Here is a 22150-nt window from a genome sequence, read left to right on the forward strand (position 1 = left end):
CTCCAAAAATGAAGAGGTCAATATTCACTAAGCTGGTCAGCAGCAAAGTTATCAGGGTAAATTTACCTGGATAACTTATGCCAAATATTCAGCGGGAGGAATCTCTCACTGAAAATACAAGGCTCTGGTAACTTAACCCTTAGCCAGCTTACTGAATATTGGGTTTTTATGAAGTAGCCAGCAAGCAGTCCTTCTCTCTCCTGATGCCTCCTGCTCTCTCCCGATGCCCCCAATAAAACAGAAACTAGTCTGTCTGCGGTCCTGCTCCTTCTCCCCAATTCTACATCTAAACTGTACCTCCTTCCCGCACTCCCCAACCCCCAAAGACTACAGTTAAGCCAGCCAGAGAAGGAGAAATTCTGACCTCCCAGTGGCTTCAATATTAAATGCCAGTATGATAGAGACCTTTTCACTGACAAGGATTAATCAGAAAGCCAGTGAAGTGAATAAATGCAAATTAAGTGCCAGTTCAGCTCTCTGAAGATATTTTAATCCTATTTGTGCTATGGAAAATTACCCTAATTGTGGGCAATTTTCAAAGCTATTTCCATGGGTAAAAAGTGCACATGTAGTGTTATGAAGGCCGACCACAGAGCCCGTGGCCGGCTCTTCTCACCTTTACCTCACTGCGCAGAGCCCACTCTTCCGCGACGCGGCACGGCAGGAACGCCATTGCCGTCAACCTCCGACCCTCACGTGGCCTCCCCGCCGCCGAGCTCTGTTCCGGCTGAGGCTTCCCCTAGCACGCGCGTGCGCCCTTCCTCGAGACTTAAAGGGGCCGCGACGCCCTAGAGCTGCCGGGCCTCTCCTGATGACGTCACTCCCTTGGAAGTATATAAGGCAAGCTCTGGCAATTAGAGCTTGCCTTTGCAACTGGCTTCCTGCTTAGGTTGTTTGGGCTTCCTATTATCATCTGTGTCTTGTGAAACTCTTCGTCCTTCCGGTACCTGATCTCGGCCCGCCTGTGACTTCGTCTGCCCTCTGGAACCTGACCTCTGCCTGATTGACCACGCCTTTCTCCAGTCCTGTTCCTGTGCCCTGCTGTGTCAGTGCCTGTCTGTTTCTGCTCTACCCAGGTGTTACCTCGGACTGCTTTTCTGGTTCTGACCTCAGCCTGCTGCGGACCTGCCGCCTGTCTGCCGCCTGCCTCAAGACCTCCGCCTGCATCTGACCTCGTTTGACCTCCTATCTCTTCAGAAAGACAAGGTCCAAAACCTTTTTCTCCCTCTATGACAAGAGAAAGAGAGGCATTGCCTACCTCCGGATGGAACCGGAATTCCAAATAATTTGAGAAAATCTTCTCTCCCATATTCTGGGAGATTGCAAGTGACGGGCCACCACGATCTCAAGGAGAATTGGCATTCCACACCACGAACCCCTCTAACGGGGTGCCTTGAAGAGGGGGTACTGTTACGAAGGCCGACCATGGAGCCCGTGGCCGGCTCTTCTCACCTTTCCCTCACTGAGCAGAGACCACTCTTCTGCAACGCGGCACGGAAGGAACGCCGCTGCCGTCAGCCTCCGGCCCTCAAGTGGCCTCCCCGCCACTGAGCTTCATTCTGGCCGAGGCTTCCACTAGCGCACGCGTGCCCTTCCTCGAGACTTAAAGAGGCCGCGATGCGCTAGGGCTTCCGGTCCTCTCCTGATGACATCACTCCCTTGAAAATATATAAGGCAAGCTCTGGCAATCAGAGCTTGCCTTTGCAACTGGCTTCCTGCTTAGGTTGTTTGGGTTTCCTATTATCGTCTGTATCTTGTGAAACTCTTCGTCCTTCCAGTACCTGACCTCGGCCCGCCTGCGACTTCGTCTGCCCTCTGGAACCTGACCTCTGCCTGATTGACCACTCCTTTCTCCAGTCCTGTTCCTGTGCCCTGCTGTGTCAGTGCCTGTCTGTTTCTGCTCTACCCAGGTGTTACCTCGGACTGCCTTTCTGGTTCTGACCTCAGCCTGCTCCGGACCTGCCGCCTGTCTGCCGCCTGCCTCAAGACCTCCGCCTGCATCTGACCTCGTCTGACCTCTGCTACCTGACCCCTGCTTCGTTGACCACTCCTCGGACTGATCTTGGATCTTGACATTTGCCTGCCTGACCTCGTCTCCAGCTCGCACCCGACCACGCTCCTTCTGAGCCTGCGGGCACACCGGACTTCCTTGCTCTTAGGAGACCCTGCGAGGCCCACCTAAGTCCAAGCGGCCCGGGTCCCTATGATCTCCTCCCAGGGGGACCTCGGGCTTCCAGTGGTGAAGCTCCTCCTAGCCTCTGTCTCATCCAGTACTCCACCACTTGGGGGCAGTGTCCTCCTGTTCTTCGCAGGAGCCATTCCATCCCTGCCCCAGGACAAGGGTCCACCCCCGAGCGCAACAGTAGTTCCACAACCCACATATTTTTACTGCATTGTAGTGGAGGTATTCCTGGGGGAGAAAGAATGAATACAGTTTTTGCATTTTCAAACTTTCAAAACTACATGCGTTGTTTTAATCTGAAAAAATACCTGCAGAAAAGCAGGTTCAAGAATCTGCAGATACTCTGAAAACGGACGCAAAATCTGTACTTTAAAAGTACCCATAGACTTTGCAGCAATATGGGTAGTATGAAAATTGACCCCTTAGCTGCATAAAGCTGGTCGGTGAGAAGGGGCTAATTTTTAATTGGTAAGATTTAATAAGATGATTCCTAAAGTTAGCCAGTTAAACCTTTTGAAAATCCATCGACAATAAATGTCTATCTTCAAATCTACATTGTTAGGTATTGCAGAGCTATAAAAAAACATTTCCAACCTCACCACTATTACAGTCTGAGGGCCGGATTTTATAAATTAGCGTGAGTGCGTACTTTTGTTCGCGCACCAGGCGCGAACAAGAGTACGCGGGATTTTAATAGATACGCACGTAGCCACGCATATCCATTAAAATCCGGGGTCGGCGCACGCAAGGCTGCCCAAAATCGGCAGCCTGCGCGCGCCGAGCCACGCAGCCTGCCTCCGTTTCCTCCGAGGCCGCTCCAAAATCGGAGCGGCCTCGGAGGGAACTTTCCTTCCACCCCCCTGCACCTTCCCTTCCCTTCCCCTAGCTAACCCACGCCCCCCGGCCCTATCTAAACCCCCCCTACCTTTGTTGGCAAAGTTACGCCTGCTTCCAGCAGGCGCAACTTTGCGTGCGCCGGCCAGCTGCCCCGCTCCATGTTCCGGTCTCAGGGGCTGGTCCGGAGGCCGCGGCCACGCCCCAGAACGCCCCCGGGCCGAAACCATGCCCACGGCGCCGCCCCCTAAACGTCGTGTCATGCGCGACACGCCCCCAAAACGCTGCGTCACTCCGGGCACGCTCCCGACACGCCCCCGACACACCCCTCCATGCAAGCTCCGGGACTTACGCGCGTCCCGGGGCTTGCGTGCGCCACTGAGCCTATGCAAAATAGGCTCGGCACGCGCAGGGGGGGTTTGGGGTAGGTTTTCAGGGGGTACGCGCGTATCCTACGCGCGTACCCCTTTGAAAATCTCCCGCGAGCCAGTTAAACATTGATAGACTGATCCAATTCTGGTTTTCTCATATGCCATTCCCTTGCATTCTGATAAAGAGGTGGGGTAGGTCTTTAAAAGACAGAACAGATCAACTTGTCAAAGTTGACATAGAACAATTGGTAACATGACTCCCCTAACTGAGAAGAATATCTCACTGAAAGTTGAAATCCAAGTTAAATCTATATTATATAACTTCCTAGAAACCAATCATGTTGATGCTGGTAGATTGATAGAGACCAGTTATCATCCTACACGGTGATAGTATGTTTGGTAGTTTACAAGGAATATTTTTGCTTTAGATTAAATTATTACAAAGCTTGTTGGTAAGGCATGGGGGCAGGGTTGGCATTGTATTAAGTATGTGAACTTGAACACTTAGACTTAGAAGAGGACAACAAAAGCAGACTAGGGAAAAAGTTATATCCTATAGTTAGTCAATCTTCTATGGCTGGCAGCTGAGACACATCCTTATCAGTTTGGACAAGAATAACTGGACAGACTAGGTGGGCCAATTGGTCTTTATCTGGCATAATCTGCTATGTTACAGTATACCAGGGTTGGGTAACTTCAGTCCTGGAGTGCCATAAACAGATCTAGTTTTCAGAACACCCACAATGCAAATGCAGGAGATATATTGGCTAGAGATGTGAACCGGAACCGGAATCGGTTCCGGTTTCGGATTTGTGGACTATTGGAAATTATTTTTCCCGCGGTCCAATCGTTGGGTTTTTTTATCAGCTGTGCCAAGCCGATAACCAAAAACACAGCCCGACCCTTTAAAATTAGTTCTTTAGTATCCCCCCACCCTCCGGACCCCTCCAACCCCCCCCCCCCAAATATTTAAGTATCTGGTGGTCCAGTGGGGATCCCGGGAGTGTTCTCCCGCTCTCGGGCTGTCGGCTGCCAGTAAACAAAATGGCGCCGATGGCCCCTTGTCCTTAGCATGTGACAGGGTATCCATGCCATTGGCCGGCCCCTGTCACATGGTAGGAGCAATGGACGGCTGGCGCCATCTTTAAAAATGGTGCAGGCCATCCAGTGCTCCTACCATGTGACATATAATGGAGGTAGTGCATGCAAATATATGGCATGCGTATTCATTGTGGATATCCTGAAAACCAGAGCTGTTTGTGGCACTCTAGGACTGGACATGCCTGCCTCTACAATATGATAATGTTTTAGGAAAATGACTGAAGAACATTTTGCATTGTGGAATTATTTTTAGCCTTACTACTCAGTGCTACTTGCATGCATATGCTGTGAACAGGATGCTCACTTAAGCTGCGTGGGGTGAATTCCTGGGTAGTTGAAGTGCTGCTGCTGTTGCTGCTGTTGGCTAAGGATTTGCAGTTGTAGAAAGAGTTGCTGCTGTTGCAGGAGTCTGGCATAGGCTGAGTCCATGGGCGGAGGAGACTTCTCTGCTTTCTGATCTGGTGGAATGTACTGGTGATACTTCAGTTTCTTCACCTTTGGCTTGGTGTCCTTGGGTTTCTTGTGGCGATTCTTGCTGTCACCAGAGGATTTTGACTGGGGCACAGAGAAATAAAATAATGTGACCAACAGAGTACAATGTGACTAAACTAGATGCTGTTACCCTTCTGTACTGCAGGATGATATTTCAGAAAATTCTGGATTTTTGATTCTCAGTAGTCCAAATGCGCCTTACAGAAGTAGTAAAGCTCTTGAAATCATTTTTCTTTCTTTGTTTTGATAGTTTTCCTCCCTCTCCATTGGGTTTCCAGATCAGTTGGAACTGGCATTTCCTGGGCTATTGCGATAAGCCTTCATTTCCAGCTACCAGGATTTTTCCCATACATATAAATAATAAGATATATAGATATGGATAGATTATCTAAAGCTATATATTGAGAATATACATAGATACCTAATTTATGCTTCAGTGCACCCGAATAAGTGATATTATTACAAGTGAAATGAATTTTGTTTTCTGTTTTACAATGGTTGCTTTCATAAAGTCAATCCTAGAACCTTTTGTAATCATGCAAAGAGTGCATCCACCTCTGGACTGAAAGAGCAGTGCTTTGTCTGCTAATTGCACTGCACTAAAGAGGGGACGGAGAGAAAGAAAAATCAAGGAAAGGCAAATGAGAGGGGGAGAGATTGAATGACTGCACTGTCCACCAGCTGCTAACTGCTGAGTAGGTGCATTCAGTGCCATTTCATGCAATTAGAAGCTGTCTCAGAGATTCTGCATTGAGAGAAAGAGATCTGTGCCTTACCTTTATGGCTGCTGGGACAGGAATGGGGGCTGATAGGTGCCCATTCATTTCTTTCAGATTCTGGTTATTTAGGGCAGATTCTGATTCATTTACTTCCTTGTCAGAGTCCTGATTCTGAAATAAGAGTGATTTCTTATGAGCAGAGCAATTATTCACATCACAGCAGCGTGCAGACTCAAAGCATTATCTCTGTGCTTTGGTAAATCTATTCTAGTACTGCATAGTAACATAATAACACAGTAAATGACAGCAGATAAAGACCAGAATGGCACATTTTGTCTGCCCAGTTGCAATTTATCCACTGTGTGTAGATGCACATACAAACTCACACAAGGAACCCAAAGCCCACTCCTCCTGTTTGTCTTTTAGGGTTCTAACTGCCACGCTGTGCAGATTGCCTCAGTGCATCCATTCTCTGCCACTAAGGATCTTCTGTATTTATCCCACACTTTTTTGGATTTTATTACTGTTTTTGTCTCCACCACCTCCACTGGGAGGGCATTCCACATATCCACCACTTTCTCTGTGAAAAAACATTTCTTGATGTTGTTCCTGAGCCTACTCCCTTGGAATTTCATATCATGACCCCCAAGTTCTACTTCTTTTCTTTTGAAAAAGCTTTCCTTCTTGAGCATTAATATCTTTCGGGTATGAGGGGAGGGTAATTTTCAGCAGGCTGCAGAAGTCATACACGCAGACTTTAGCCCATATTTTGAAGTCCACTTTGAAAATTCCTGAGTACTGCTGGTATATTCAGGGACATATGCATGGCAAGTTACACCTTGTGAAAATTGCAAGTGAGCACGTAAATATTTTTCCTGCTTTAAATCTGCCTCCTCTCCTCCAACCCTGTCCCCCAGAATGCCTAGTCTGGGGAAAGGTGCGTGCAAAATCATATTCCAAATGTACTTTTCCCTGAGCTACTACTCACAGATAATTTTCAAAAGCAAATGTACACACACACAGACACACGCACACACACATAAACCAAGGTTTATGCACACAAATTCTTTGGAAAAATACCGCTTAAATGTCTATATCAGATCCCCCTGACTCTCCTCTTTTCTAGGGTATACATATTGAGGACCTTTAGTCTCATTTCATAGGGGTTATAGTACAAATTCCACACTACTTTGGTTGCTTTTCTTCTCTGGACAATCTCCAACCTCACTGAAGAATTTGGAATATTCTTAGAAGTCGTTTGTGGGACAGTGTTGACTTTAAGAAACAAATAGCTTTTCATTGATAGCTTTTTGTCGGTTAGAGCTTTTAAAAAAATGTTAAGATGTATTTTTGTAGTAAACAATCTGTATTATAAAATTAATAAGCATTATTGTATTTTTATGTTGCATTGCTGTCTATAAATTGATAATGCATTTGATTTCTTATTTTTTTTATTAATATACTATAGGATTGTGCTGTTTTCAGCAGTTCCCTTTTTGTCTATATTAGTATTGAATCTTAACTGCCAAGTATTCAACCACTCCTTGAGCATTCTTAGTTCACTTCTCATTCTGCCTACTCTCTCAGGATTGGCCATTCTGTTGCAGATATTAATATCAAGCCTAACCTAAAATGGGCTATAACCAGGGAAACCAGGGTTCAAATCCCACTGCTGCTCCTTGAGACCTTGGGCACGTCATTTTACCCTCCATTGCCTCAGGTATAAACTTACTGGGAGATGTATCAAGCCACAGTAGTGCTCTAATGTGCTTAAACAGCGTATATCGCTGTTTAAGCACATTCAAATTACTTTGTCACCTCAGTGAAATAAATGCCTTCTATTATTAACCAGGTGAAATAACATAAATCCCTGGAAAAAGTCACTCAAGCTATATAGCAAACCTCCAATATTGAAACAATCTCAACTCCCAGATTTCATACAGTAACAACCCTAACTATGAAAAAGCAGGAAAGCAAATAATATACTTGGCCTCAGAACAAAATTATTATTCACTCTAGCAGGGAAATGGAGTCACCTAGTAGCTGGAGTAATGGGCTGAGAAACATGGAAACACCTGACCCATTGTCACTCCTGGTGACAATGGGTCAGGTGGTTTCCATGTTTTATCTCCCTTTGCCTCAGGTACCCAGTATGGTGGCAATTTTCAAAAGGAATTACATACATAAAAGTAGCATATATTGTATTAATTTTCAAAAGCCTATTTATGCACATAAAGTCCATTGACACACATAAAACCTTTTGAAAATTCAGACCTATGGAGTGAATTCAAAGGCGCTATGCACATAAAAGTAGCAATTTCAAAAGTCCATTTATTTGCATACAACCCAGTTTTACACTCATAAATCCTTTTGAAAATTACCTCCTTAGATTTTAAGCTCTTTGGGGCACAAATTCTGAAAATGCTGTAAGCCACTGTTAGAATTATTTGGAAAGGTGGGATAAAAATGGAAATGTATTATTTATTTTATTTATTTATTTGAAATAATTTTAATAACCCGCACTCTCCAAAGTTCGGGGCAGGTTACATAAAAACATTCATAATATCCAAATTACAACAATAAACAATAAAAACATATAGGAAGATTGAATATCTTCGAGGATCACAAGAAATCTTGCTGGAAAAAATTACGGAAGGACCTGGGAGCTGGTATCTATTGAATCATGATATGGGGTGTTGAAACATTTTAAGTGCTCTGCAGAATGCCTTAAGGCCTGCGATGCTGTGTATATTTATAGGAAGTGTGGACAAATGGAATTTCAAGAAGTTGTTTTTGGGAATATTCTAGTGATCTAGATGGAGTGTGGATTTTGAGAATAGCATTTGCCATGGTGAAAAAATGTAGATAGGTTGTGAATAATGGATGTTAGTTTGTATTGAATGTGCCATTGTACTGATAATCAATGTAATAAGAAAAGAATCGGAATAATATGGTCATGAATGTTAGTTCCAGTGAGTAATCTTACAGCAGAGTTTTGTGTTATTTGGAGAGCATGAATCATGTTTTTTGAGGTAATCCAGTGAATTGTAATAATCTAGTAGTGCAAAGCGAGACTTCTCCTCTTTCTTGCAAAATGACACGCGAGAAATAAGGAGGCCCCTTGCTACAGTTTAGAAGATTCTCAGAGCATGTTTTTAGATATCCTGTTAGATGTATTCACTTGAAAGAAGAACTGAAGTTGATCTTCCAAAGATTTGGCAAAAGTGTCATCCCTGAGTAAACTCTCATTAAGACGCCAAAAACTGAGACCTTTATCTGCAGCCTCTAATTTAACCTTAAGCCATATAGGGGCGTGAACCGACCATGTTATATCCCCGATCCTTACCTCCACCACCTGGTTCTGTAAAGGAATATCAATAAGGAAATAGTCAATTTGCGAGTAAGAGCTATGAGAGTGAGAAAAAAGGTGTACATTGAGAAGTAGGGTGACGCTGGCGCCATATATCAACAAGTTTCCATTGAGACATCAGGGCAGCTAGGGAATGTCTACCCCCCCCCCCCCCCCCCCAGTGTGAACAAGGGATGGAGGCAGGGTATGAGTTATACAAAGTATTATTTCTAGTGAGATTAAAATCACCACCCAATATAATTAAACCTTCAGCATGATCCAACAAGAGCTGATTCAATGTGAGTAGAAAAGAGCTCTGGCCCGTATTGGGGGCATACACATTAACAACAGAAATTACTTCCTTCCCTACCCATACTTTCATCATATAGTAATGACCCTTGGGATCTGTAATATGAAACAACAATTCATGAGCAAAGTGAGTTGAGAGCAGTATGCCCATCCCAGTATATTGAGCATCCTTAAAACTAGCCGCAAAAATCTTATGAGGAAAATCAGGCAGGTGTAGCAGATGCTCATGCTGTTTCCGGAGATGTGTCTTCTGGAGCAGAGCTATAGAAGCTTTAAGATGCTGCAGTTCCTGAGATAGTAGATACTTCTTCTGAGGAGTATTAAGACCCTTTACATTCAAAGAAATAATGTTAGTCACCATAACAGTGTAGTGTTAAACGGAGAGAGGAGCTCAAGAAAGGCACACACAAAGATAGCCCAACAAAGAGTGCTGCACCAATATTTTGCAACCAGGGACCCAAACAAATGGAAGAATCTCTCCAAAACCCACTACCCCAAACTGATTCACCCAAGCAATCTGGTGAATCCTACCACCCTGAGGGGATCATGACATCAGACCAGAAATAGTCCCCATCTCTGCTCTCTAATCTCCAAACTGTGGTAAAGAAAGAAGAAAGGAAATCTCACCTTCACTGAAATGCAAAATAGTAAGCAAATCTGTCAAAAATAAGAAAATGATTATCTAATCATGTGATCTTAAGTATACATCCTGTCAATGTGAAGACATGCTCATGGACTGAAATTTAATAGTGAGCAATAAGCAGAAGAGAACAAAGAACAGTCCAAATCCTTTACCCTTGATCAGATAGCACTGAGCGGGATTCTTCAGAGAGCCTGCAGAATCATCTGCTTCCTTTCCAGCTCTGTGCCACCTGGGTTGTAAATCCACTTTGAGAGGCGCTGTTGCCGTCTTCGGCAGTACAAAAGTCACAGTCCAGCTTCTGAAATGCCTCTACAGCCTCTGCCAGAGATTTCACTCGATATGTCGATCCCTTAGCTGTAAATTGTAGGCTGAAGGGAAAATTCCAGGGATACTGGATGCCAGCTGCTCTTAGAGAAGATGTAGCTTCCTGCAATTCATATCGCTTTCGCAAGGACATGGGGCAAGATCATTGAAGATAGAGAGGGAATTCCCTTCCCATTCCCACTCTTTCCAGCTTCTGGCCGCTTCATAAATCTGAGACTTCTGCACAAAGCTGTGTAGGCAGAGGATGAGATCACGAGGGCAGTTCTCGAGATGCAGGCCCAAAGCCTGGTGCGCTCTCTCAATTTTAATAGAGGTTGTAATAAGGCTTTTGTCTAAAACTCTTTCTGTGTACGTCAATAATATAAATGAACATATCTTCTAGGCTGTCAGATGTGCTTCAGCATAGTCTGGTGTTTCAGGCAGGCCTCTAATTCTTAAATTGCATCGTTGAGACCTGTTTTCCAGATCTTCCAACTTTCAGCTAGTGTAATGTACTCAGCCTTTAAGTCCTTCTGTTGGTCCGCCAAGTTAGCAAGGACAGCACTGTGGTTTTCAATACATAGGTCTAATTCGTCCACTCTGGTCCCCATGAAGGATAGATCTTCCCCTAATCTCTGTAATAGAGGCTAACCATTCATCCTTATGCTGCTTCACGTCTGCTCTTATCTCTAAAATCCAGCTGCGGAGCTCGTCCCGAGAGGGAAGGTCATGTGAGCTGATCCCCTGCACTGAATTGTGTGCGGTTTCATCGGCTGACGGCTTCCCTCCCACCTGTGCAGGATGCGGCCTGCTGCGGGGAATCATTGTCCTCCCCAAGGATCGCTGAGGCACATTTACTAAATGAAAACTGCTTTAAATCAGCAATTTTTCATTTGGTTGTCATTGCAAGCGGTAGGAGAGCTGAGGGCCTGTGAGAGAATCTGAAATCAGCAGATATAGACCGTATTTATGAAGGATTTAATGCGTCGGGGTAGAGGAGCTCCAGAATTAAGCAGCCATTTCGGTCTGCATCGTTATAACACCCCCCTCCCTATCTTTTCTTCTCTTGAACTTTACCAGGCTTTGGGCTGGATTTTAAAAACCCTGCGAGCGTAAATCTGGCTGGATTTACATGCGCAGGGCACTTGCGCGCCAGCACGCCTATTTTGCATAGGCCACCGGCGCACGCACAGCCCCGGGACGCGCATAAGTCCCGGGGCTTCGTAAAAGGGGCGGGAAGGGGGTGTGTCCGGGGGCATGTCCGGGGTCAGGGGGCGGTTTGGGGCGGGACCGGGGCGTGGCCCCGGCCCGGGGGCGTGGTCGAGGCCTCTGGACCAGCCACTGGGTCGGGTGATGGCGCGCCAGCAGCCTGCTGGCGCGCGCAGATTTACGCCTGCTTTCGGCAGGCGTAAATCTGCCAACAAAGGTAGGGGGGTTTAGATAGGGCTGATGGGGTGGGCTAGGTAGGGGAAGGGAGGGGAAGGTGAGGGGAGGTGAAAGGTAAGTTCCCTCTGAGGCCGCTCCGATTTCGGAGCGGCCTCGGAGGGAACAGGCATCGCGCGCCAGGCTCGGCGCGGGTTGCATAAATGTGTACCCCCTTGCGCGCGCCGACCCCAGATTTTATAAGATACACGCGGCTAAGCGTGTATCTTATAAAATCCAGCGTACTTTTGTTTGCGCCTGGTGCACGAACAAAAGTATGCGCGCGGAAATTTATAAAATCTACCCCTTTGTTGTCAAATCCCCCAGTTCTGAACACTTGGGGCCACAGATTTGAATCTTCCTGCTCCTGACAGTGCACAGAATACAGAACACATGCTTAGGATTCTACAGTATGTACAGTTAGCCTCATCTGATGTTGGTTTTTTTTTTAGTAACATTAGATGTTGAGTCCTTGTACAAAAATATTCTGTAAGAGTGGCTCTGTCTGTTGTTGGATTTCTGCTCTCAATCCTGCCAAAAGGTGGCTCTGTCTATTGTTGGATTGCTGACCTCAATCCTGCCATATTCCCACTGTTTTTTTTTTTTGTCATCTGGCAGAGTTTACATTATGCCATAATTATTTTTCCTTTTAGCGACAGAATTATTTGCAAATTCATAGCGTCGCAATAAGCGTGGCAATGGCGCCAAACATCACCAATTTTGAGGCCAAATTTAAGGAAGATCATTTTTTTGGAACAGTTACAATCTTTTTTTTCACATGGCTCAATAGTGTGGACATAAATTTGAAGTTTAAAATGCAGTTTTGTCTGCAGAGTTGACCTTGTCTGGCTATTCTCATTAGGAAGGGAAGACTAGAAATAAATGCCTTTCCTCCTTTGCAGTGATATTAATGGTTGTATATTCCACCCTCCCTTGATGCAGATGATTTCAAAACACTGTCCATGTCGGAATACAGTAATATATTTGGATAGAGCAATTCACTTGGGACACGGCAATAATTTTAAACTCAGCACTATCTGTAATTCTATGTTTTTTTGTTCTAAGTTAAGTAATTTTTATGTGCAATTATATTTAAAAAATGAAAAAAAATAAAGACTGTGGTTTTGGGATCTATGATTATATTTTTGTTGCGGAGGTGGACCCTTGGCCCGAGGCGGTGTTGGCGCTACCCGTGGGGAAACCCGGCCCCGCCTCCCGGGTCACCACCATCAGGAGGCGGGGCCAAACAGAAAGCAGAGGCCAACTGGAGCTTTGCCAATACCAGCTCTCGTTCCCCGCAGGTTGAAACCTCAAGTACCAGGGCTGGCTGGTCTTAGGCAGGGCTTCAAGTGGTTGATTCTGGAGAGAGTGTCCAAGGTAGGGTGAAAGGAAGCAGCGGTGGCACAGGGTCTGGAGGAGCAAAGTCAAAGACAAGGCCAGGTTCCAGAAACCCGGACAGACAGAAGCAGGCAAGCGATTGGGAACAAGGTTAAGTTTGGGCTTGTGAGTAGGCGGGTGCCTAAAAGTAGCTAAGTCCAAAGACAATTAGCTGAAGACAAGGTCAGGTTCAAGCTGAGGTCAGGGCGGGCGAGGGTTAAAGCCAAGGAATCCGTCCAAAGAGTTGCAGGAACAGGAAGCTGGAACTGGAACACAAGGATTAGAACAGGATCAGGTACTGGAACACGAACACTGGAACAGGAGAAGGTATTGGAACAGGAACACGAATGAGCAGCAACTAAGCACATGACAGAAAGCATGGAGACTTGTTGCCAAGGCAAAGACTGAATGGCGAAGCCATCCTTATATAGCAAGGCTGAGAGACGTCATCATCCGGGGCCATGGGCGGGTTTCCCACTGCGTCCCCTTTAAAGTCAGCAAAGGTGCACGCACATGCGCCTAAGGCAGGCAGGCCAGAACTAGGAGATGGCGGCATTCCCAACGCACATGGAGAGACCTGACCAGGACCGGAGAAGGCTGCGGAGCTGCCGAAGGAGCCTGGGAGCATGGCAGGAGCACGAGTCGCCTACCGCTACCAAGGAGGGAGGGCCAGGTCCGGGACCCGGGTGTCAGGGGTGAGTGGAGCCAGCTGCGGGACTGCCGGGACCGGGAAACGCAACAATTTTATTGAACCTTCATCATATTGATAGATGTGGTTCATGTTTATGATAATTCCTTTTTCAACCAAGATGCTTATATAATAATATGTAAAGTAAAGTGGGAAAGGTATCTTTGTGAGTTAAAATTCAGTGCCATCAAGTGCAGAGTCATGCATTTGAGGTGCAGAACTCCAAAGGTGTTGTATGTGATGGAGGGTGAGAGGCTGATGAGCATGGACTAGGAAAGAGATCTCAAGGTCATAGTATCTGATGATCTAAAGGTAGCGAAATAGTGTGACAAGTTAGTGATTAGGACTGTATAGAGAAGCAAAGCTATAGAGAGGTGAAAATGCCCCTGTGCAGGTCACTGGCATGTTTGCAAAGTACACATACGTACTTTGTAGCTAATTTTCACAGTCATTCTACTCAGGAAATTTCTCTTTGAAAATGAACACGCATAGGGAGTAATTTTCAAAGGAGTTATGCATGTAAATGTGACATACTATCATAGCAATTTTCAAAAGCTATTTACTCGAGTAAAGTGCACTTACTTGAGTAAATCCTATGGACAATTCAATGGCATATATTGTAGCAATTTTGAAAAGCCCACTTACTTGAGTAAAGTGTATTTACTCGAGCAAAAACCAGTTTTGCTCGAGTAAATGCTTTTTAAAATCAAACCCATAGGGGCGGATTTTAAGAGCAGGGCCCTGCGCGCCAGTGCGCCTATTTTACATAGGCCTACCGGCGCGCGCAGAGCCCCGGTACTCGCGTAAGTCCCGGGGTTTTCCGAGAGGAGCGTGTCGGGGGCGGGCCCGATCCGCGCGGCGTTTTCGGGGCGGGACGTAGCGTTTCGGGGGCGGGTCCAAGGGCGTGGTTACGGCCCGGGGCGGTCCGGGGGCGTGGCCGCACCCTCCGGCCCCGCCCCCAGGTTGCGTCCCGGCGCGCTAGCGGCCCGCTGGCGCGCGGGGATTTACATCTCCCTCCAGGAGGTGTAAATCCCCCGACAAAGGGGGGGTTTAGACAGGGGCCGGGGAGGTGGGTTAGGTAGGGGAAGGGAGGGGAAGGTGAGGGGAGGGAACGGAGGTAGGCTGTGCGGCTCGGCGCGTGCCGGCTATACGGAATCGGTAGCCTTGCGCGCGCCGATCCAGGATTTTAGCGGATACATGCGGCTACACGCGTATCTACTAAAATCCAGCGTACTTTTGTTGGCGCCTGATGCGCCAACAAAAGTACGCCAAATCGCGCTGTTTGAAAATCTACCCGATAATGTACATACATTAAGGGGTGGATTTTAAGAGCCCTGCTCGCGTAAATCTGCCCGGATTTACGCGAGCAGGGCCCTGCGCGCCGGTGCGCCTATTTTACATAGGCCTACTGGCGCGCGCAGAGCCCCGGGACTCGCGTAAGTCCCGGGGTTTTCCGAGGGGGGCGTGTCGGGGGCATTTCGGGGGGCGGGCCCGATCCGCATGGCGTTTTCGGGGCGGGACGTAGCGTTTCGGGGGCGGGTCCGAGGGCGAGGTTACGGCCCGAGGCGGTCCAGGGGCATGGCCGCGCCCTCCAGACCCGCCCCCAGATCACGTCCTGGCGCGCTAGCGGCCCGCTGGCGCGCGGGGATTTACTTCTCTCTCCGGGAGGCGTAAATCCCCCGACAAAGGTAAGGGGGGGGTTTAGACAGGGCCGGGGGGGTGGGTTAGGTAGGGGAAGGGAGGGGAAGGTGAGGGGAGGGCAAAAGAAAGTTCCCTCCGAGGCCGCTCCGATTTTGGAGCGGCCTCGGAGGGAACGGAGGTAGGCTGCGCGGCTCGGTGCGCGCCGGCTATACGGAATCGGTAGCCTTGCGCGCGCCGATCCAGGATTTTAGCGGATACGCGCGGCTACGCGCGTATCTACTAAAATCCAGCGTACTTTTGTTTGCGCCTGATGCGCCAACAAAAGTACGCCAAATCGCGCTTTTTTGAAAATCTACCCGTAAAAGTGCCTGTGTACTTTGCAGCTGCTATTTGTGATGGCAGCCGAGGAGGGATAAAATACTGGGTGTACTTTTGAAAATGCCAAGTCCACATTTTGTTTTACTCCTCCCACCTAAACATACTCCCAGGAGTTCCTCTACCCTGGCTAAAGTATGCATATTATAGAAATCCACGTATATGTAACCCCCCCCTCCTTCAAAAGAGGCCACTCTTCAGATGCTTCAAAGCACTCTCCAACTCGGTGCAGCTCTGAACTTCAGATTCTGCTGTGGGGGACAGGCTCTAACCCTTAAGACCCAGGGTATCACATTCAGTCACTCCAAAAAGAAAGTCCAAAGACTAAGCATTGTGTTCCAAAACAGAGTAAAATTTACCAAATCTAAAAATAAGGCGTCTAATATTAAAAAAGCCAATTCACAAATATAAAACATCAGCTTTTTGCAAAAGTTGAGTAGCAGGATAAAGTCTGGGAACCTCCTCTTGCTCTCCACAAGTCTCTAACATCTCTTGAAGCCTCAACAGGATATAAGAAAGTCCTCTTCTTCCATTCAGAAATGATAGCACACTACCTGACTGGTGATCCAGTCTCCTAGATCAACTCTTCTATCCCTTAGGCTTTGGGACAAGAAACTCTTCTGACTCTGGATGCAGATTTCTCCCCTGCAGAATCTACTCCAACCTACAAATGGAAAAGAGAGGCAAACAACTCTCTCTCTCTTTTTTGAGCTATTGAGAACCACAGCCCACAATTATCTATCACAGCTCCCTAGAAGATGTCTCTGAGTCACTTATATAGCCTCTGGGACTTGACCTAACCTTTCGGGCATGAACCCTCACTATCACTCTAAATAGCAATATTTCCCTTAGAATCTCCCATTGCTGGAAGTTTCTTCTCTTTGTCCTAAGGAAGCCTAGCCTAGAAGAGTAGGGCATTTTCGTATATCAGTTTACTTGTATAAATCTGAACAAAGGTTATTTTAAGGTTATTATTTTTGTAATTCTTTAAGCAGCTCCATTGCAGTTCCTCAGAAACTTGAGTACATTCATATCCATAACAGTGACACAAATGACCTCACATGGAATAGGATCCAGATGGTTCATGCAATATGTTATGACACAAATGACCTCACATGGAATAGGATCCAGTTGGTTCATGTAGTATGTTATGTCATCATAGCCAACATGGACCATTCAGATTCCATGCTATTGTCACCCATCTCGAACAGTGGAAGGGGCAGAATATAAATGCTTTTGTATAAATAAATGAGATAATTTGAGATTTCCTGTCAACACATGGCTGATCTCAAGGGTTCAGGGAACTGCAGAGGATCAGCTTAAAGACTTTCCAAAGTAAAAATGCAATAATAGAAATATGTAATATATACATCTTCAATATTGCACAATAACTAGAGAATAAAACCTTCTTTAAAACACCCACTCTCTAAATCAACAAGATTGGATGTAAGGTACTTTGAAATTATGAATGGAACTATTTCATAACAGTTGAGGTCAGCAGGAAGGCAAACCTCTGGACTCTTAGATGCAAAGGGCCGGATTTTAAAACGTAATCAGCCTTAAGCGCGCCGGGCCTATTTTAATGTTGCATCCGTTGCTGCTCGACGCCCTCACTCCGCCCTCTTTACCTCTGTGGTGACTCCCTCCAGGTCTGATGGACAGCTGGCTACCACGGCGTCTCCATGCTGTCTCCCTCCGGCATACCCGGACCGGTTCGACGCTGCAACTCCACCATCTTGTCCTGATGCCTAGGTGTGCGCGCACACGTCCCGACTCTTGTACCAGCAAGGGCGCGAACCTCAGGGGCGTTCCCCTGAGATGACGTCATCTGCTTCCAATATTTAAAGGTCTTTGAAAATGCTAACAAACCGAGTTAGCAAGGGGATTGCTTCGGCTTTACTCCCAAGCTACTCTGCCTCCTCGGACTTACCAGAGGTACCTGTTTCTCGGGGGCTTCGCTCTTTTCTCTATTTTCAGATTACATAAGACCATAAGAACATAAGAAATTGCCATGCTGGGTCAGACCAAGGGTCCATCAAGCCCAGCATCCTGTTTCCAACAGAGGCCAAACCAGGCCACAAAAACCTGGCAATTATCCAAACACTAAGAAGATCCCATGCTACTGATGCAATTAATAGCAGTGGCTATTCCTTAAGTAAACCTGATTAATAGCCGTTAATGGACTTCTCCTCCAAGAACTTATCCAAACCTTTTTTGAACCCAGCTACACTAACTGCTCTAACCATATCCTCTGGCAACAAATTCCAGAGCTTTATTGTGCGATGAGTGAAAAAGAATTTTCTCCGATTAGTCTTAACTTGCTAACTTCATGGAATGCCCCCAAGTCCTTCTATTATACGAAAGTGTAAATAACTGAGTCATATCTACTCGTTCAAGACCTCTCATGATCTTAAAGACCTCTATCATATCCCCCCTCAGCCGTCTCTTCTCCAAGCTGAACAGCCCTAACCTCTTCAGCCTTTCCTCATAGGGGAGCTGTTCCATCCCCTTTATCATTTTGGTTGCCCTTCTCTGTACCTTCTCCATCGCAACTATATCTTTTTTGAGATGTGGCGACCAGAATTGTACACAGTATTCAAGGTGTGGTCTCACCATGGAGCGATATAGAGGCATTATGACATTTTCCATTTTATTAACCATTCCCTTCCTAATAATTCCTAACATTCTGTTTGATTTTTTGACTGCTGCAGCACACTAAGCCGATGATTTTAAAGTATTATCCACTATGATGCCTAGATCTTTTTCCTGGGTGGTAGCTCCTAATATGGAACCTAACATCGTGTAACTACAGCAAGGGATATTTTTCCCTATATGCAACACCTTGCACTTGTCCACATTAAATTTCATCTGCCATTTGGATGCCCAATCTTCCAGTCTTGCAAGGTCCTCCTGTAATGTATCACAGCCTGCTTGTGATTTAACTACTCTGAACAATTTTGTATCATCCACAAATTTGATAACCTCACTCATCGTATTCCTTTCCAGATCATTTATATATATATTGAAAAGCACCGGTCTAAGTACAGATCCCTGAGGCACTCTACTGTTTACACTTTTCCACTGAGAAAATTGACCATTTAATCCTACTCTCTGTTTCCTGTCTTTTAACCAGTTTGTAATCCACGAAAGGACATCGCCTCCTATCCCATGACTTTTTAGTTTTCATAGAAGCCTCTCATGAAGGACTTTGTCAAACGCCTTCTGAAAATCCAAATACACTATATCTACCGGTTCACCTTTATCCACATGTTTATTAACCCCTTCAAAAAAATGAAGCAGATTTGTTAGGCAAGACTTCCCTTGGGTAAATCCGTGTTGACTGTGTTCCATTAAATCATGTCTTTCTGTATGCTCTACGATTTTAATCTTGAGAATAGTTTCCACTATTTTTCCTGGCACTGAATTTAGGCTCACTGGTCTATAGTTACCCGGATTGCCCTTGGAGCCTTTTTTAAATATTGGGGTTACATTGGCCACCCTCCAGTCTTCAGGTACAATGGATGATTTTAATGATAGGTTACAAATTTTAACTAATAGATCAGACATTTCATTTTTTAGTTCCTTCAGTACCCTAGGATGCATACCATCCAGTCCAGGTGATTTGCTACTCTTTAGTTTGTCAATCTGGCCTACTACATCTTCCAGGTTCACAGTGATTTCGTTCAGTTCATCTGACTCATCACCCCTGAAAACCATCTCCGGAACTGGTATCTCCCCAACATCCTCATTAGTAAACACGGAAGCAAAGAATACAGATAGGAACCGGTAATCGCTCCTCGAGGGCCCATGTTCCTGAACACTCTGAAGATTCTCCACTGCCTGGAAGCTATCATTGCTACAAACAAATGTGAGTTACCATTGTTCTCTCAGAGCTTTCCCTGGAACCAGGTACTCGCTCCTCAAGGGCCTAATTCTTTCCAGCTCCTGAGCTTACTTGAGACTATAGTGAGTTTTGTATCTAGTTCTATTCATGAACTCTGCCTACTCTGCCTACTCACTTTCTACAGTTTCTCAACAGCTCAGCCATCCTGGGATCATTGTTCCAGTACCTGAGGGACTACAGCCCTGCCGGGCATATCAGCTCACTACTGCCACCTCTGGTGGTTTCTAATAACCTGTCTAATAAAAGAACTAATGTGTGTCTGTCTCTATACTCCAGCCTAGCCGGTGGTCCCTCTTGGGGTATCCTCCCGAGAGCATGGTCATCTGCCATCAGCCCAGGGATCCACCACAACTATATCAGATTCATTACAGATTACTACACCTTAGCAAGATGATATCTGAGATACTACAAGATTGCAGACTCCTCCCTCTTCAGGAGCCCGCTACACAAAGCTTTCTCTACAGATTGCTCCTCTTATCTGACTGCTCCTCCCATCAAGCATCTTCTCCATACAGATTGCCACTCAAGCAGTCAGTCACTAACAGATTGCTAACTCTGCAGTCGCTTCACAACAGATTGCTAACTCCTGCATTCAGGTTTATAAAATTTAGAAAGGCCCGGTGACATGCGTAAAGCCCCGGGACATGAGTAAGTCCCGGGGCTTGCAAAAAGGGGCAGGGGCGGGGCATGGGCAGTCCAGGGCGGGGTGTGGGCAGGGTCAGCGGCTCCTGCCACAGTGGCCATTTGCTGCCGAGGATTGTGTGCCAGCAGTCGGCCGGCAGGCACAAAAAGTAAGATAACAATTTTTGGGGGGGTTAGAGTAGGGCTGGGGGGGAAATGTTAGGGGAAGAGGTGGGAAAGTTAGGTTAGGGGGAAGGGAACAGAGGAAAGCAGCGTGGCTCGGCGCGCGCAAGGTGCACAATTGTGTACCCCCTTGCACGCGCCGATCCTGGATTTTATAACTTGCGTGTGCCTGCGCGCACAAGTTATAAAATTGGGCATACATGTGCACGTGCCGGGTAGTACGCGCACATGTACGCCGCGTGCGCTGCTTTTAAAATCTACCCCAAAGAGCATATCCACTAGGCCTCCAGCATTTTCAGCACCCCAGATTCCCATTTAATGAATGTAAGTCTTCAACTGAACCAGCAGTTCTTCTGCAGGACTCCTGAATTCCATCTATTAGATGCAATGTAAGTAAATAAAGGCAGTAATAAGAGGAAGTAGGACTCTGGCTGCGTACAGATGTAATAATTCTACCTTTGTCTACCAATCAAGGGAGCCTTTCATATGTAATGTGAAAAATGACAGCAAGAGTGAAACATGCAGCAGCAGTACAATGATCATATAACCTAAAAATTCTTCCTATCATTTGGGCAACAAAAGATATGGAAGAAGTTTGGAAAACAATTTGTAACCTCAGCATGCAAATTGCATTCTTGCTTGTCAGGTCTGCACCTTACTGAAACAAATTGTGTTATTTAAAGAAATCTCTTACGGTGCTTGGCCTATGCATCCATTTGCTTTGTTTGGAGATGAAACTAATAAGAGTCACAAAGCCATACTTCTTTCATATAACAAATGGTTACTGCTTTCATATAACAAATACTCATAGCAAAACTTATTCAAAGCATTTTTCCCCTAGAAATCTGACTGGAAAAGTCAAACTGATTTCCATATGCAAATCGTAGTGCTGTTAGTGCATGGTGATAAGATCAGTAGTTCCTCCTTTACCAGGAGACATGATCTGTGGTATTTTATAAGTCCCAGATACTTCCACAAACCACAGAAAACCATTCTCTGGCTTGCCGTCATAAGTGCTTGGAAAATTGTGATGCCCAGTGCCAAGTACAGAGTGTAACAAAGACTCAGGAATCAGGAATGGGAAGCAAAGCCAAGGAACTGTCTAGTACAAGTTAACAATTGCTTGATACGCTTTGCAGGACACCATGCTCTTCTGCACAGTCACAGGGAGCTGACCTAATTGCTCATTTCCTCCATGTGCTTGCCTGTGTGTGTTCCACGAGTGCAGTGGGGCTTAGAGTCAGTGTCCTATTCTTAGTTCAGGGCTCTTAGACTTGCCACTAAGACATATATTTCTATAAAATATAGAAATCTTTTACTTCATGTGTTATTATAACATAAAATAATTTTCTTATTATTGTCCAAAGTGGTCAAGTAGGTGAAGGACTAAATTGTAATCACAGAAAAGAAAGTATTTTGTTTCTACACAAATGGATGGCAAATGTAGTGGCGATTAACAATAGGACTAACAGGATGTTCCAGCACACACCTCAAGGGCTGAAGTGCACTAGGGACGTGCATTGTTTTGCAAATAAAATGAAAAAAAAAAAAGCAAAAATATACCCTCCTTTCATTTTGTCAATAAACAAAAAAAAAAACTACCAAAATCTAGATTTGTTTCTTTTTTCATTTCAGA

General features: G+C 45.8%; 1 protein-coding gene across 4 annotated transcripts in view; it reads right to left on the reverse strand.

Annotated features, from left to right (window-relative positions):
* The window catches only part of MYOCD (myocardin), a 332840-nt gene that overhangs the window by 124387 nt on the left and 186303 nt on the right, over positions 1 to 22150 (reverse strand). For all 4 annotated transcript variants that reach the window (XM_029600231.1, XM_029600233.1, XM_029600232.1 and 1 more), the window contains exons 7-8: positions 5757 to 5870; positions 4793 to 5043 (exon numbers count right to left, since the gene is read on the reverse strand). In XM_029600231.1, coding sequence (XP_029456091.1) covers positions 4793 to 5043; positions 5757 to 5870 — 365 coding nt within the window. The remainder of the gene's footprint in view (positions 1 to 4792; positions 5044 to 5756; positions 5871 to 22150) is intronic.

The sequence above is a fragment of the Rhinatrema bivittatum genome, chromosome 4 (genome assembly GCF_901001135.1).
Source record: "Rhinatrema bivittatum chromosome 4, aRhiBiv1.1, whole genome shotgun sequence".
Taxonomy (NCBI): domain Eukaryota; kingdom Metazoa; phylum Chordata; class Amphibia; order Gymnophiona; family Rhinatrematidae; genus Rhinatrema; species Rhinatrema bivittatum.